At 46.9% G+C, this 13,117-nt stretch overlaps 1 protein-coding gene across 3 annotated transcripts in view; it reads left to right on the forward strand.

The window, feature by feature from the left end:
- The window catches only part of robo4 (roundabout, axon guidance receptor, homolog 4 (Drosophila)), a 133,756-nt gene that overhangs the window by 99,419 nt on the left and 21,220 nt on the right, over positions 1-13,117 (forward strand). For all 3 annotated transcript variants that reach the window (XM_070894346.1, XM_070894347.1, XM_070894348.1), the window contains 3 exons: positions 2,779-2,868; positions 9,095-9,236; positions 10,167-10,394. In XM_070894346.1, coding sequence (XP_070750447.1) covers positions 2,779-2,868; positions 9,095-9,236; positions 10,167-10,394 — 460 coding nt within the window. The remainder of the gene's footprint in view (positions 1-2,778; positions 2,869-9,094; positions 9,237-10,166; positions 10,395-13,117) is intronic.

Raw genomic sequence — 13,117 nt, forward strand, 5'->3', positions numbered from 1 at the left:
TTAAAACAGGCTAGTATATATTCTGTTCTGTATATAGGTACATTATCTAATCTTTTAGAGGGGAAGCAAGCCTTCCATGATTTTGAGGGACTGCCTATGATGATGAGGTACATTATTGTATATAGGCACTTCTGTATATAGGAACATTAGTGTATATAGGCACTTCTGTATATAGGTACATTAGTGTATGTAGGTACTTCTGTATATTGGTACATTAGTGTATATAGATACTTCTGTATATCGGTCCATTAGTGTATATCGGTACTTCTGTAAATAGGTATAAACAAGTGAATCTATTTTCCTCGGTCTTGTTTTTTTTCTCTCATTGTCTATTCTATTCAGCCTATTTTGGAGGTCTTATATTTTTTTCTTACATTTATTTGTGCCTGGGGCTGCAGCCCCATCTGCCCTATGGCTACGATCAGAGGCGGACAAAGTTCCTGCAGCCACTTTGTACTGTGGCCTCACCACTCCTGGCTGAGAGTGAAGAATCAGCTCAGGTCCCTGCACCATCCAACAATTGCTGCTGGGAGTGCATGCGTTGGGATGCCGGATGAGGACCGGGTTGGGATCGGCTGTGATGCCTGTAATGGCCGAGAAGCCTGCCCACACTTGTTGTCTAGGGTCACACATCTCTCATCACTTGGGCCCAGTACTGGAGGATTGCAAATGGCCGTGAATTCATTCCATGGCATGGAGTCAACAGTTTCAGAAAAGGAAAATGAGAAAAAACTGATGGGGGAAAAAGGGTGGAAACAGACTAAGGCAGAGAGGGTGAAGAAGTTGATATTTATGCATTTCCTTTGTTTTAACCCACAGCACTTTGTACAAAGGAACAGCCCTTCTCCTGCCTCCCCTATCCTCCGAGTCTAGGAAGCAGGGCTGATGGGGTCGGTGTCTTTGTTTCAAACCCTCTCACTTTCAAAAAAAGGCCTGATTTGTTTGCTCGTGTTTCCATAGTAACTATTATTGATAATTACCCTGAATTATGCAGATTAGGTTATTAATGGAGACAGCTGAGATCACGCTATGTGACATTAGAGTACAAATCCATTAACGTGCTTATCTGCAATTAAAATTAGACATTAATCAATTATTTTAACTTGTTTATTATAACTATTTTAACCCATTTATTTTAGCTTGCTTACTAGTTCATCTTAACCCATTCTGTTAAGCTATTTCTGTTGATTTATTTATTTAATTTCTTTACTTTAACCTGTTCAACCAATTTTGTTTATCCCGTTTATTTTGACCTGTTTATTTAAACTGTTAAACCTTTTTATTTTAACCTTTAATCCCTTTTATTTGAAACTGTTTAGTTTAATTACTTTAACCCATTTACTTTAACCTTTTTGCATTAACCCTTTTTCCCGTTTGCACTAACCTGTTTACTTTAACCTATTGATTCTAATCTATTTGCTTATTTGCTTATTTTAAATGCCTTTGTTAAGATTTGACGGAGAAGTTTCACATGAACACATTAATCAATCCAAAAACTAAATGCTGTGAAAAGATTTTCACTGAAGGTTTCTTCTCTGCACTCGATTTCTGAGCTGTGACTTTCTCTTCGATGTCTTGGCCTGCGTTGCTGTTTATGGGATATTTTCAGGGCAGGGACCATAACCATTGCACTGGGCGACTGACTCCCCGAAGGGCACGGGATTCTTTGGGATCCTCACAAAAAAAGACGGCCGGGGGGACTGATAAAATAACGCTATGGAGCGAGTCACGGGGACACTCGGGAAGTGGCCCAATTTCCTATGCGGCCAACCTGGCCTTCCACAACAGAATTTATAATGTAGTATGTCAAGCCAGTTACTCTGGAGTTTTGCTTGATTTACCTTGTATCTTGGGGTGAGGGAAGGAAGTTTATAGATCCTTGGTGAGGTGGATGAAGGCATTTCGTAGCCCCTTGGTATGTGAGACAAACTTTAAACACCCTGGGCCACAAATTCGTTAGCTTAGCGCCATTCGTTAGTGCCCGAGAGGGGCAGGCGATGTTTACCGCCTGAGAGGGGCGGGTGATGTTTACCGTCCTAGAGGGGCGCTAACTGGCCGCTAAGCACCTACTTCTCGAGCGCCGTGCTGTGACAGCCTGCCGCTAACTCATTGGTGCTTTGTGATGTCATATAGCGCTGCGCACTCTAGCACCACCCATTTGGTGACGTCACGCGTGAGTAACACCCTCTTCGCACCGTGTTGACCAACTTGACTGCTTTCGCCTGCTGTTGCGCCCGGCACTACTCCCAACAGGGAGAGCAGGCGCTGCATAGAGGATCACGGGGCGATATAGAGGATCATGGGGCGATATCTGAAGGGCAGCTCAGGCAAGTATTCAGATTGCACTTTATAGTTACTGACCTTTCTGACCTCGGAGACTGTTGCTAACATTTCTTCCATTTCTTTGCAATTTTTACCTGGTCTGCCTCACCTCTTTAGGCTATGATGCTGGTATCCTCATGCCCCAACTTTACTGCCGCCCCGTTCACGCCCTAAGAGGAGCCTGGAACACTTCAGTTAATGCTCCACTCCTCTCTTGGGACTAAAAGTGAAAATCCCGGTTAGAGGCGGTAAACATTGCCCAGCGCTAAAATTAGCAACCAGGCGGTGTCACCACCTCAATCCGGGCCATACTGAATTTTTAGGCCCCTGTCTTCAGAAGGTTCAATGTGTTGAGGCGATGATAGATTGGGTTGTACCTGCTCTGGGGATGCAGGCGGACTGACGCTCTTTTATCATTTGCAGTCTTTCACTGAGTTCTTTTGCTTCCACTTCTAGGAAATAATGGATCTGTAATTACTGTCAGTCGGAACCCAACCATGGGGAATGTGTCTGGCCCCATCACCAGCCCAGGATCCAGTCGCAAAGGTAAAGCCACCAGCACCATCTTTGTAACAATGGAGTCACATTACAACAGTGACCACACTCCATAAGTACTCCATTGGTTGTCATCATCATCATAGGCAGTCCCTCGGAATCGAGGAAGACTTGCATCCACTCCTGAAGTGAGTTCTTTGGTGGCTGAACAGTCCAATATGAGAGCCACAGACTCTGTCACAGGTGGGACAGATAGTCGTTGAGGGAAGGGGTGGGTGGGACAGGTTTGCCGCACGCTCTTTCCGCTGCCTGCGCTTGATTTCTGCATGCTCTCAGGGTTGAGACTCGAGGTGCTCAGCATCCTCTCGGATGCACTTCCTCCACTTAGGGCGGTCTTAGGCCAGGGACTCCCAGGTGTCAGTGGGGATGTTGCACTTTATCAGGGAGACTTTGAAGGTGTCCTTGTAGTGTTTCCGCTGCCCACCTTTGGCTCGTTTGCCGTGAAGGAGCTCCGAGTAGAGCACTTGCTTTGGGAGTCTCGTGTCTGACATGCGGACTATGTGGCCTGCCCAGTGGAGCTGATCAAGTGTGGTCAGTACTTCAATGCTGGGGATGTTAGCCTGAGTGAGGACGCTGATGTTGGTGCGCCTGTCCTCCCAGGGGATTTGTAGGATCTTGCGGAGACATTGTTGGTGATATTTCTCCAGCAACTTGAGGTGTCTACTGTACATGGTCCATGGCTCTGAGCCATATAGGAGGACCGGTATTACTGTACCTGGACAGGCCCTGTAGACCATGAGCTTGGTGGCAGTTTTGAGGGCCTGGTCTTCAAACTCTTTTCCTAAGGCGGCCGAAGGCTGCAGTGTACTGGAGGCTGTATTGGATCTCGTCGTCGAATCCTGCTCTTGTTGATAGGAGGCTATCGAGATATGGGAAGTGATCCACGTTGTCCAGGGTCGCGCCGTGGATCTTGATGACTGGGGGGCAGTGCTGTGTGGTGAGGACAGGCTGGTGGAGGACCTTTGTCTTACGGATGTTTAGCGTAAGGCCCATGCTTTCGTACGCCTCAGTAACTACATCGACTATGTCCTGGAGTGCAGCCTCTGTACGTGCGCAGACGCAGGTGTTGTCCGCATACTATAGCTCGACGACGCCGGTGGTCGTGAAAGGCACTATAGAAATCCAAGTCTTTCTTTGTAATGAAGGAATTGACTTTCATTTTTGGATCTTGGCTGAATGAGGCCAGAATACGTCTGGGAAGGATGTAAATTGAGGGGCTACTCTAGCGGATACAGTGCCCAGCAAGCATTGCCCCACATTCATGTAGGATATGGGTTCATAGCCGCAGTTTCTCACTCGCAATTGATCATTAGCAGGCCAGGATGGGCACTACTGAATGGGAAGGGAGGGACAGTGAGCTGTTCCAATAACGTTGGTTAAATCAAAAGTGAATAAAACAGGAAGTGAGTAGCGATGTCAGTTAGAAGTTGGCCCTTTCCATTCGAAGGCCCGAGGACAGACATCTCTCTCTGCTGACCGTGAGGAACCCGACATGAAACAAATTAGGGGCAATCCGTGCCATCGAGTTTTGAGTGGGCAGTTTGTAAAGAGATTTATTCTGTATCCAACCCACAGTATACCTGACCTGGGATGCTCAGAGAGAAGGGTTACACTGAGCACTGCTGTTCCTCACCCTGAGCAGGGACAAAGGTACATTTACCACCTGTCGTCAACTGAAACTCTCACCTAATCTGCCCAACGTCAAAGTAAAGACCTTGGAAGAAAAAATGAAATGTCCATCAAGCAGATTCCACAGCACTGACCCATATTCTGCTCTGACCTTTATTTAACATGGCACAGAATTCCAAATCGTATTATCATTTCAATACTTCCTCCTGTTTTTCCTTCTCCTGAAGGTGTTGAATTGTGGATGCTACCAGCCTCAATATGTCACCCAAGGTAGCCAAGAGGCGAGGGTCCAGGGGCAGCACGGGCCTGCCCACACTGCGATATGTGTGCGCAATAGGTCCGTGCAGCAGAGCTGGTCTCTAGTCGTCTTGGTTAATCCTTGCCGCTGGACCAAGACCTCGCTCTGTCAAGCCCGTGTGGTGGCTGGTGTGCAACACAGGCATCTTCCGCCCTTCAAGCTGTCGTTCAGGACCTGGAATATTAGGTCCTTCATTGAAACACCTGCGAACTCATCCCTTTTTAGCGTGGAAGCAAGTTCCTCACTTCGAGGGACTACCTATGATGATGGTGATGAGGGCAATATGTCACGCAAGGTAGCCATTCTTCATGTGTGAGTCATTGGACTTGCAACCTGAGCCAATCGTGTTCTGTCGCAGCTTGTGCTTCCCAGCAAGGCTCACTGGCAGGTGATCAGGAGTTGGATTGCGAGCCAGATTTTCCCTCTGCCTACGCCTGAACCCCTCTCGCCTGGGCTGGCCGAACGCGTCCAGGCCTAAGCCCCAAGGACATCTGAACAATCACCTACAAGTGCCCCCTGCTTTCAAGGACAGCATCACTAAAATGACTGGACCATCCAACCTAAAAGTGCTCGGATTTAATTGTGCAGCAAGCGGTGCTCTGTCCCACCACAGTGACTGAAGTCCAAATTAGTGACCCCAAAAATTAATCGAGTCGCAATCGCAATAATTACGCTGTGATGGTGTCAAATAGTGCTCTCCAGCATTGAACCTGCCTGTGTTTACAGCATCAGTGGCCTCTCATTTATTATAACAACAACAACTCATATTTATATAGTGCCTTTAATGCTTCACAGGAGTATTATGAGATTTAAAACATTTCCGAGCCACATTAGGAGAAATTAGGGCAGGGGACCAATGTTTGGTCATAGAGGTAGGTTTTAAGGAGTGTCTTGAAGAAGGGTAGAGATGCAGAGAGGTTTAGGGAGGGAATTCCAGAGCTTGGGGCCTAGGCAACAGAAGGCACGGCCACCAATGGTTGAGCGATTATAATCAGGGATGCTCAGGAGGGCAGAATTTGAGGAGTGCAGACATCTCGGGGGGGGGGGGGGGTGCGGAGTGGGTGGAGGGGTTATGGGGCTGGAGGAGATTACACGGATAGGGAGGGGCAAGGCCATGGAGGGATTTGAAAATGAGAATATTGAAATCAAGACATGCTTAACCGGGAGCCAATGTAAGTCAGCGAGCACAGGGGTGATGGGTGAGCGGGACTTGGTGAGAGTTAGCACACGGGCAGCCGAGTTTTGGCTCACCTCTAGTTTACGTAGTTTATGCCCAGTTGCCTCGTGCTCTCATAAACTGCTACAATATCCACCCGGTTTTGGGGGTCGGTGTCGGGTGGAGTTTGCTCAGGCCACCTGGCCTAGCTCCCTCTGCTGGGGTCCGTACACACCCTTCTGATTCTGGTGCGCCTCCACTCACTCGACACACCAGCTAGCACGGCATCACCAGGCCCTGACCAAAGAGCAGGAACTAAAAGTTTAGGGGAGTGTCTGACCCTGGTCCCACCCCTTCCCCAACATTTGTTGTGAGGGATGTACACCATTTACACACTGCTGTTGCCTGAGCCACAATCTTATAATATTCCCGTATTTGGAACCGTCATGTCTTCTTTCTAAGTCAGATGGTTGTGTCCTCACCTCTTGAGTCAGCGGAGGTGATGGGTTCAAGGCCCACTCCAGGAACCGAGTGCGTAACCTAGGCTGACACTCTAATGCAGTTCTAAGGGAGTGCTGCAGTATCGGAGGCACCAACTTTCAGATGTGTTTTAGCTTGTTCTGTATGGAGCGATTTGTCCTCAATTAATAACACCAAAGACATTCACCGCTGCTGTTTATGGGATGTTTCTGAGATGTGATAAGGTACCAGATGTTCAAAATTCTTCGTTCCTATGCAGTTGCTGGCTTCTGCCTCTAGAGAGCAGCACCATCACACAGTTGCTCTGTTAACCGGATACTTCATTTCCTTTCTCTGTTCGTCTCCTAATGTGCCTGGGGTATAGTTCCACAGGTAGGAGCATCTCTTCAGTTATGTGTACGTCTAGACAGTGAGTGCCAGCACGGTATTTGGCCGTGGCAATATCACAGCTGAGCCTGGTCCTGATCTCAGCCAGCATCCAACTTGAAACACTGAATAATGACTCATTCGCCTTAGTTCAGAACTGCCATGTTTTGTTCATTTTGGTTTAAATCTTGATACATTTGAATGTATCTCATTCATTATGTTTAACTTAAAAATAAACCATAGTTTATATATGGCAATATATAGAGTATAATGGCCAATATGTAGAAAGTATAGAATTTGTTTTTTTTAAGGTAGCATATAATTATATTGACAGTACGTACAGCAGTATATAGTTACAAAGGGTAGTTTATATGATACTATGCATAAAATACAGAAAATAATTATATATGAAGCATATAGTTATGTAGGGCGGGATATAGTACTTGGAGTGTGTAGTTACTTGCAATATATAGAACTCGTGGAAGCAAGTCATCCTCATTCGAGGCACCGCCTATGATAGAACAATATTGTTATATAGGGTGGGATATAGTACTTAGTGTATGTAGTTACTTGCAGTATATAGAACAATATAGTTATTATACTGAGATTGGATCAAATCAAAATCTCTATAAAACAAGTGCTTTATTTAAATCTGTACACAAACAGGGAGTTAATTGTCCCAGACCAACAGACAGATGGAGCTATTAACTCTGCTCCAAGTGTTCCTTCCCATTGTTGGCCCCTGCCCCAGTTCTGGAGCGGGTGCTGTACGCTGTGAGGTGGCACTGCTCCCTCTGGCCCTGCTGTGGTGCGATGCGATCGCCACAGGCCGATCGCCGGCAAGTGTAAACTCGCCCACCGGTGACTTGAGCCACCATCTATCCTGGCCCCCATCGAGTTTGCCTACCATGAACTGGCCTGGATGGACTTTGCCAATTGTTTGGTAGTTGCCATGGTGCTGTGGACTCTACCCAGCAGTGTATCTGGAATAGAGTTGACTGTGGCCAGCAGCCTCGAGTCACTTCTTGAAGCCATTCAGGAATATAGTTGTAGCTAGTTACAAGCTCCGGTTAAGATGATGAATATTAGTCTCGAAAAATAGCCACAAGGAAGTGTGTTTTATTTATACATCTGGGGAAAAGGGGAATTAAAAGAATCGGCATTTGGATAAAATCTTCCAATCACCAAGAAGAATCAAAGTTACCTCATCGGTTTTGATTGGCTCTGCCCAACAGTTTTTTTCCGGTCTTTCATGGATGTGGGCGTCACTGGCAAGACCAATTACTGCCCATCTCAAATTGCCTTTGAGAAGGGGGTGATGAGCTACCTTCTTGAACCGCTGCAGTCTGTGCGGTGAAAGTACTCCTACAGTGCTGTTAGGGAGGCAGTTCCAGGATTTTGACCCAGCGACGATGAAGGAACAGTGATATATTTCCAAGTCAGTTCAGGAGAGAGAGAGAGAGAGAGAGATCTACACCATCACTCACTTCTCCTGGTAAAGATGCAATAAGATTTCTGGAGTGTCAATTTTGGCTCAGTGGGTAGCCCTCTCACCGCTGAGTCAGAAGATTGTGGGCTTTAGTCCCACTCCAGAGACTGGAGTGCAAAATCTAGCTGACACTCCAGTGTAGTACTGAAGGAGTGCTGCACTGTCGGAGGTGCCGTCCTTCAAATTAGACGTTAGACCAAGGCCCCGTCTGCCCTCTCATGTGGACGTAAAAGATCCCATTGCATTATCTGGAAAAGAGCTGGGGAGTTCTCCCCACTGTCCTGGCTGAGATTTATCCTTCAACCAACATCACCAAAACAGATTATCTGGTCATTATCACGATGCTGTTTGTGGGAGCTTGCTGTGCACAAATTGGCTGCCGCGTTTCCTACATTACAACAGTGACTGCACTCTAAAAGAACTTCATTATCTGCAAATTATTCTTGGACGTCCTGAGGTCATGAAAGTCGCTGTATAAATTGAAATTTGTTCTTTTGGAGTGACTGTTCACCATTACTCTAAGATATTATAGTGTATTTGTACTAAGTGGTTTTTGCCTCATCTGTGTGTGATTTGAAAAGGAGATTGCTCTTAAGTATTTAACCTGGCTTTAATCATGTAAGCTTGTGTCGTTGACACCTTGTATAGTGGAGAGCAACATTACTAAGGAAGTGACATCATGTCAACTGGGTCTATACATTATAATGGGAGGACCAAGCTGGAATTATGCCTGGATTGGGTATCCAAATGCCACTGTCTACTCCTGTCCTGGTTTTCTAACCTCTCCTCTCGTTGACAGGTGATGGGAAGAAGGTGATGAAGACGTTCTGTTCTCCAAAGATCCAGCATCACAGTTTTGGGCTAAAACTGGTGGATGCTCTCCCACCTCCTCCACCTCTCCCTGTAGAGGAACCTCGGCAAGTCCAGGGCAGAGAGGAAAGGTAAGGACTGAGAAAAATGGGGGAGGATAGAAGAAGGGGAAACCACATTTACTTATCCTCAGGAAATGCTACAGTTTAAAAATAAAACCGATATAACTGACCATACCACCAACAACTCCAACTCTGTCACCAGATTGGAGGGGGAAAGGTAGTGATGGTGTCATGATTAGTCTAAGCTAGAGGGGCCCAGAAGAGCCAAGGGCCCAGGGACAGCACGGGCCAGTCCACACTGCAATATGTATGTGCACTAGGTCCGTGCAGCCGAGCAGGTCCCCAGTAGTCCTGGTTAACCCTTGCCACTGAATAAAGGCCGAGCTCTGTCAAGCCTGTGTGGTGGTTGATGTGCAACGATCACCACACGTTAAAAAAATCCACGCACAGGCATCTTCCGCCCCTTCAATTGGAGTTCAGGACTGGAACATCGGGTCCTTCATTGAAACATCTGTGGACTCATGTGGAAGCAAGTCATTTTAGTTCGAGGGATCGCCTACAAGAGAGGAAAGATCAGCATGGTAAGGCTATCAAGGGATTTGGATCAAAGGTGGGTAAATGGAGTTCAGGTACAGATCAGCCAAGATCTAACTGTATGACGGAAGAGGATCGAGGGGCTGAACAACACCTTGTATTTATCTAGCGACTTTAACGTAGTGAAACGTCCCACGGTGCTTCACTGGAATGTTATCCAACAAAATTTGACACTGAGTTGCATTAGGCGATATTGGGATAGATGACCTGAAGCTTTGTCTAAGAGGTAGGTTTCAAGAAGTATCTTAAAGGAAGAGAGATGAGGAGAGGATTAGGGAAGCCCACTCCGGTGTCTATCTTCCTATGAGGGCTATAGGCATCCATTCTTCAGCACGAGGTTCCTCGGGAAGGGCAGTGTGGGAAGATTGAAGGGAAAGGCTCACTTGTGTTGGTGTTTTCTTTCAGACCAAGCAAATCCACAAAGCTTTCAGAATCCAGCACGGTCTCGCCGGGAACAACGAGGATGGAAAGCTGGTCTCCCCCGGGAGACGATGAGTTGTCCTATCAGACCACGTGCTACAGCCGTCTGTCCTCTGCCACCCTCTCACTGTCTGCAAACGACGACGCTGAAAATGGCCTGCGGCCAGAGCAGGTAGCTCAGTACCTGGAGCTGGTAGGCGGGAGTAACCAAAGGTTTGAGCAGGAGCCTTCATGAGTTCCTAAGTTCTCTGTTACTTTCCACTAAAACATGTCTGGAGAAGAGAAGTCTGAAGAGTGACCTAACAGAGGTCTTTAATATTATGAAGGGGCTTGATAGGGTAGACGTATCATAGCATCACAGAAATTTACAGCTCAGACGGAGGCCATTCAACCCATCGTGTCCATGCCGGCCGACAAAGAGCTATCCCGCCTAATCCCACTTTCCAGCTCTTGGTCCGTAGCTCTGTAGGTTACGGCACATCCAAGCACTTTTTAAATGTGGTGAGGGTTTCTGCATCTTCCACCCTTTCAGGCAATGAGTTCCAGACCCCCACCACCTCTGGGTGAAAGAATTTCCCCTCAAATCCCTTCTAAACCTTCTACCGATTACTTTAAATCTTTGCCCTCTGGTTGTTGACCCCTCTGCTAAAGGAAATAGGTCCTTCCTATCCACTCTATCTCGGCCCTTCATAATTTTATACACCTCAGTCTCCTCTGTTGTAAAGAAAACAACCCCAGCCTATTCAATCTTTCCTCATAGCTAAAATTTTCCAGTCCAGGCAACATCCTCGTAAATCTCCTCTGTAGAGAAGATGTTCCCACTTGTGGGGGAGACCAAACCTCAGGGTCATGAACATAAGATAGTCGCCAATACATCCAGTGGGGAATAGCATAGATGCAGTTAAGGGGAAGCTAGATAAACACATGAGGGAGAAAGGAATAGAAGGATATACTGGTAGGGTTGGATGAAAAGGGGTGGGAGGCGGCTCGTGTGGAGCATAAACACTAGCACAGACCAGTTGGGAGGAATGATCTGTTTCTCTGCTGTAAGTTCTATGTAATGTCACTAAGAATGCAACAATTACCCTCACTTCACTCAGGTGTTCTGGTTGCTGGAATTCTGGTTACTGTTTACAGTAAAATCAGAGAATTAAAATTTCTCATCCTCCAATAAGAAGTATTTATATAGCGCCTTTCACAACCTCGTCCCAGGATGTCCCAAATTAATTTACAGCCAACAAAGTACTTTTTGAAGTGTTGTAATCTATGTAAATACGGCACTTAATTTACTCACAGCACAAGCAGTCATCATCATAGGCAGTCCCTCGGAATCGAGGAAACATAGAAACATAGAAAACAGGTGCAGGAGTAGGCCATTCGGCCCTTCGAGCCTGCACCACCATTCAAAAAGATCATGGCTGATCAGTACCCCTTTCCTGCTTTCTCTCCATATCCCTTGATCCCTTTAGCCATAAGGGCCATATCTAACTCCCTCTTGAATATATCCAATGTACTGGCCTCAACAACTCTCTGCGGTAGGGAATTCCACAGGTTAAGACTTGCTTCCACTCCTGAAGTGAGTTCTTTGGTGGCTGAACATTCCAATATGAGAGCCACAGATTCTGTCACAGGTGGGACAGATAGTCGTTAAGGGAAGGGGTGGGTGGGATTCATTTGCCGCACGCTCTTTCCGCTGCCTGCGCTTGATTTCTGCATGCTCTCAGCATTGAGACTCGAGGTGCTCAGCACCCTCCTGGATGTAGTTCCTCCACTGAGGGCGGTCTTTGACCAGGGACTCCCAGATGTCAGTTGGGATGCCACACTTTATCAAGGAGGCTTTGAGAGTGGCCTTTTAACGTTTCCGCTGCCCATCTTTGGCTCGTTTGCTGTGAAGGAGCTCCGAGTAGAGCACTTGCTTTGGGGGTCTCATGTCTGGCATGCAAACTATGTGGCCTGCCCAGGGAGCTGATCAAGTGTGGTCAGTGCTTCAATGCTGGGGATGTTAGCCTGGACGAGGACGCTAATGTTGGTGCGTTTGTCCTCCTAGGGAATTTGTAGGATCTTGCGGAGACATCATTGGTGGTATTTCTCCAGCGACTTGAGGTATCTATTCTACATAGTCCATGTTTTAGAGCTATACAGGAGGGCAGGTATTACTACAGCTCTGTAGACCATGAGTTACAAACAGTAATGTGATAATGACCAGATTAGTAATGCTAATTGAAGGATAAACATTGGCCAGGACACAAAGGAGAACTCCTCTGATCTTTTTCAAATAGTGCCATGGGATCTTTTACGTCTAACTGAGAGGTTTAACATCTCATCTGAAAGACGGCACATCCGACAGTGCAGCACTTCCTCAGTACTGCATTGGAGTGTCTGCCTAGATTGTTATATATGAATAATGAGTCTGACTGGATACTGTGAGCTCAAAGTATAGTGTGACCGTAGTCTTTTATTACAGGTCTTCAGAGTGCCTCTTCAGCCTGTAAGGCCTCCTTAAGTACCTGTGCTCCCAAGGGATTCTGGGATCCCTTGGGACTCCAGGGGATGAGCCCTCTGGTGGCAGTATAAGGTATATACAAGTTTACATATATAACAACATTCCCCCCGTCCCTCCCCGCCCCTCCCCCCCCCCGAAAGCCAACAGTGTAACTATTTACAAGGTGAGTCGATCTGAGGCCTTTCTTTCCCTGGTTGATTGCCTCGGTGCAAATGCTGTTTTTGGTGAATCGTTTGTTGGGTCCTCGCTGGGCTGCTGTGCAGCTGGCCTTGCTGGGCTGCCTAGTGTAGTGAGTCCTGCTGGGCTGCTGCGGGTGATGGGTTCTGCTTCGTGGCCAACCGCAGTGTCGGTTGCCACTGGTGTGTATGTTGGGGGGTCAAAGAAGGTAGTGTCGAAAGTGGGTTGCTCAGAATAGTCCGTAAATCTGAGTTTG

The sequence above is a fragment of the Pristiophorus japonicus genome, chromosome 11 (genome assembly GCF_044704955.1).
Source record: "Pristiophorus japonicus isolate sPriJap1 chromosome 11, sPriJap1.hap1, whole genome shotgun sequence".
NCBI classification, from domain to species: Eukaryota; Metazoa; Chordata; class Chondrichthyes; family Pristiophoridae; genus Pristiophorus; species Pristiophorus japonicus.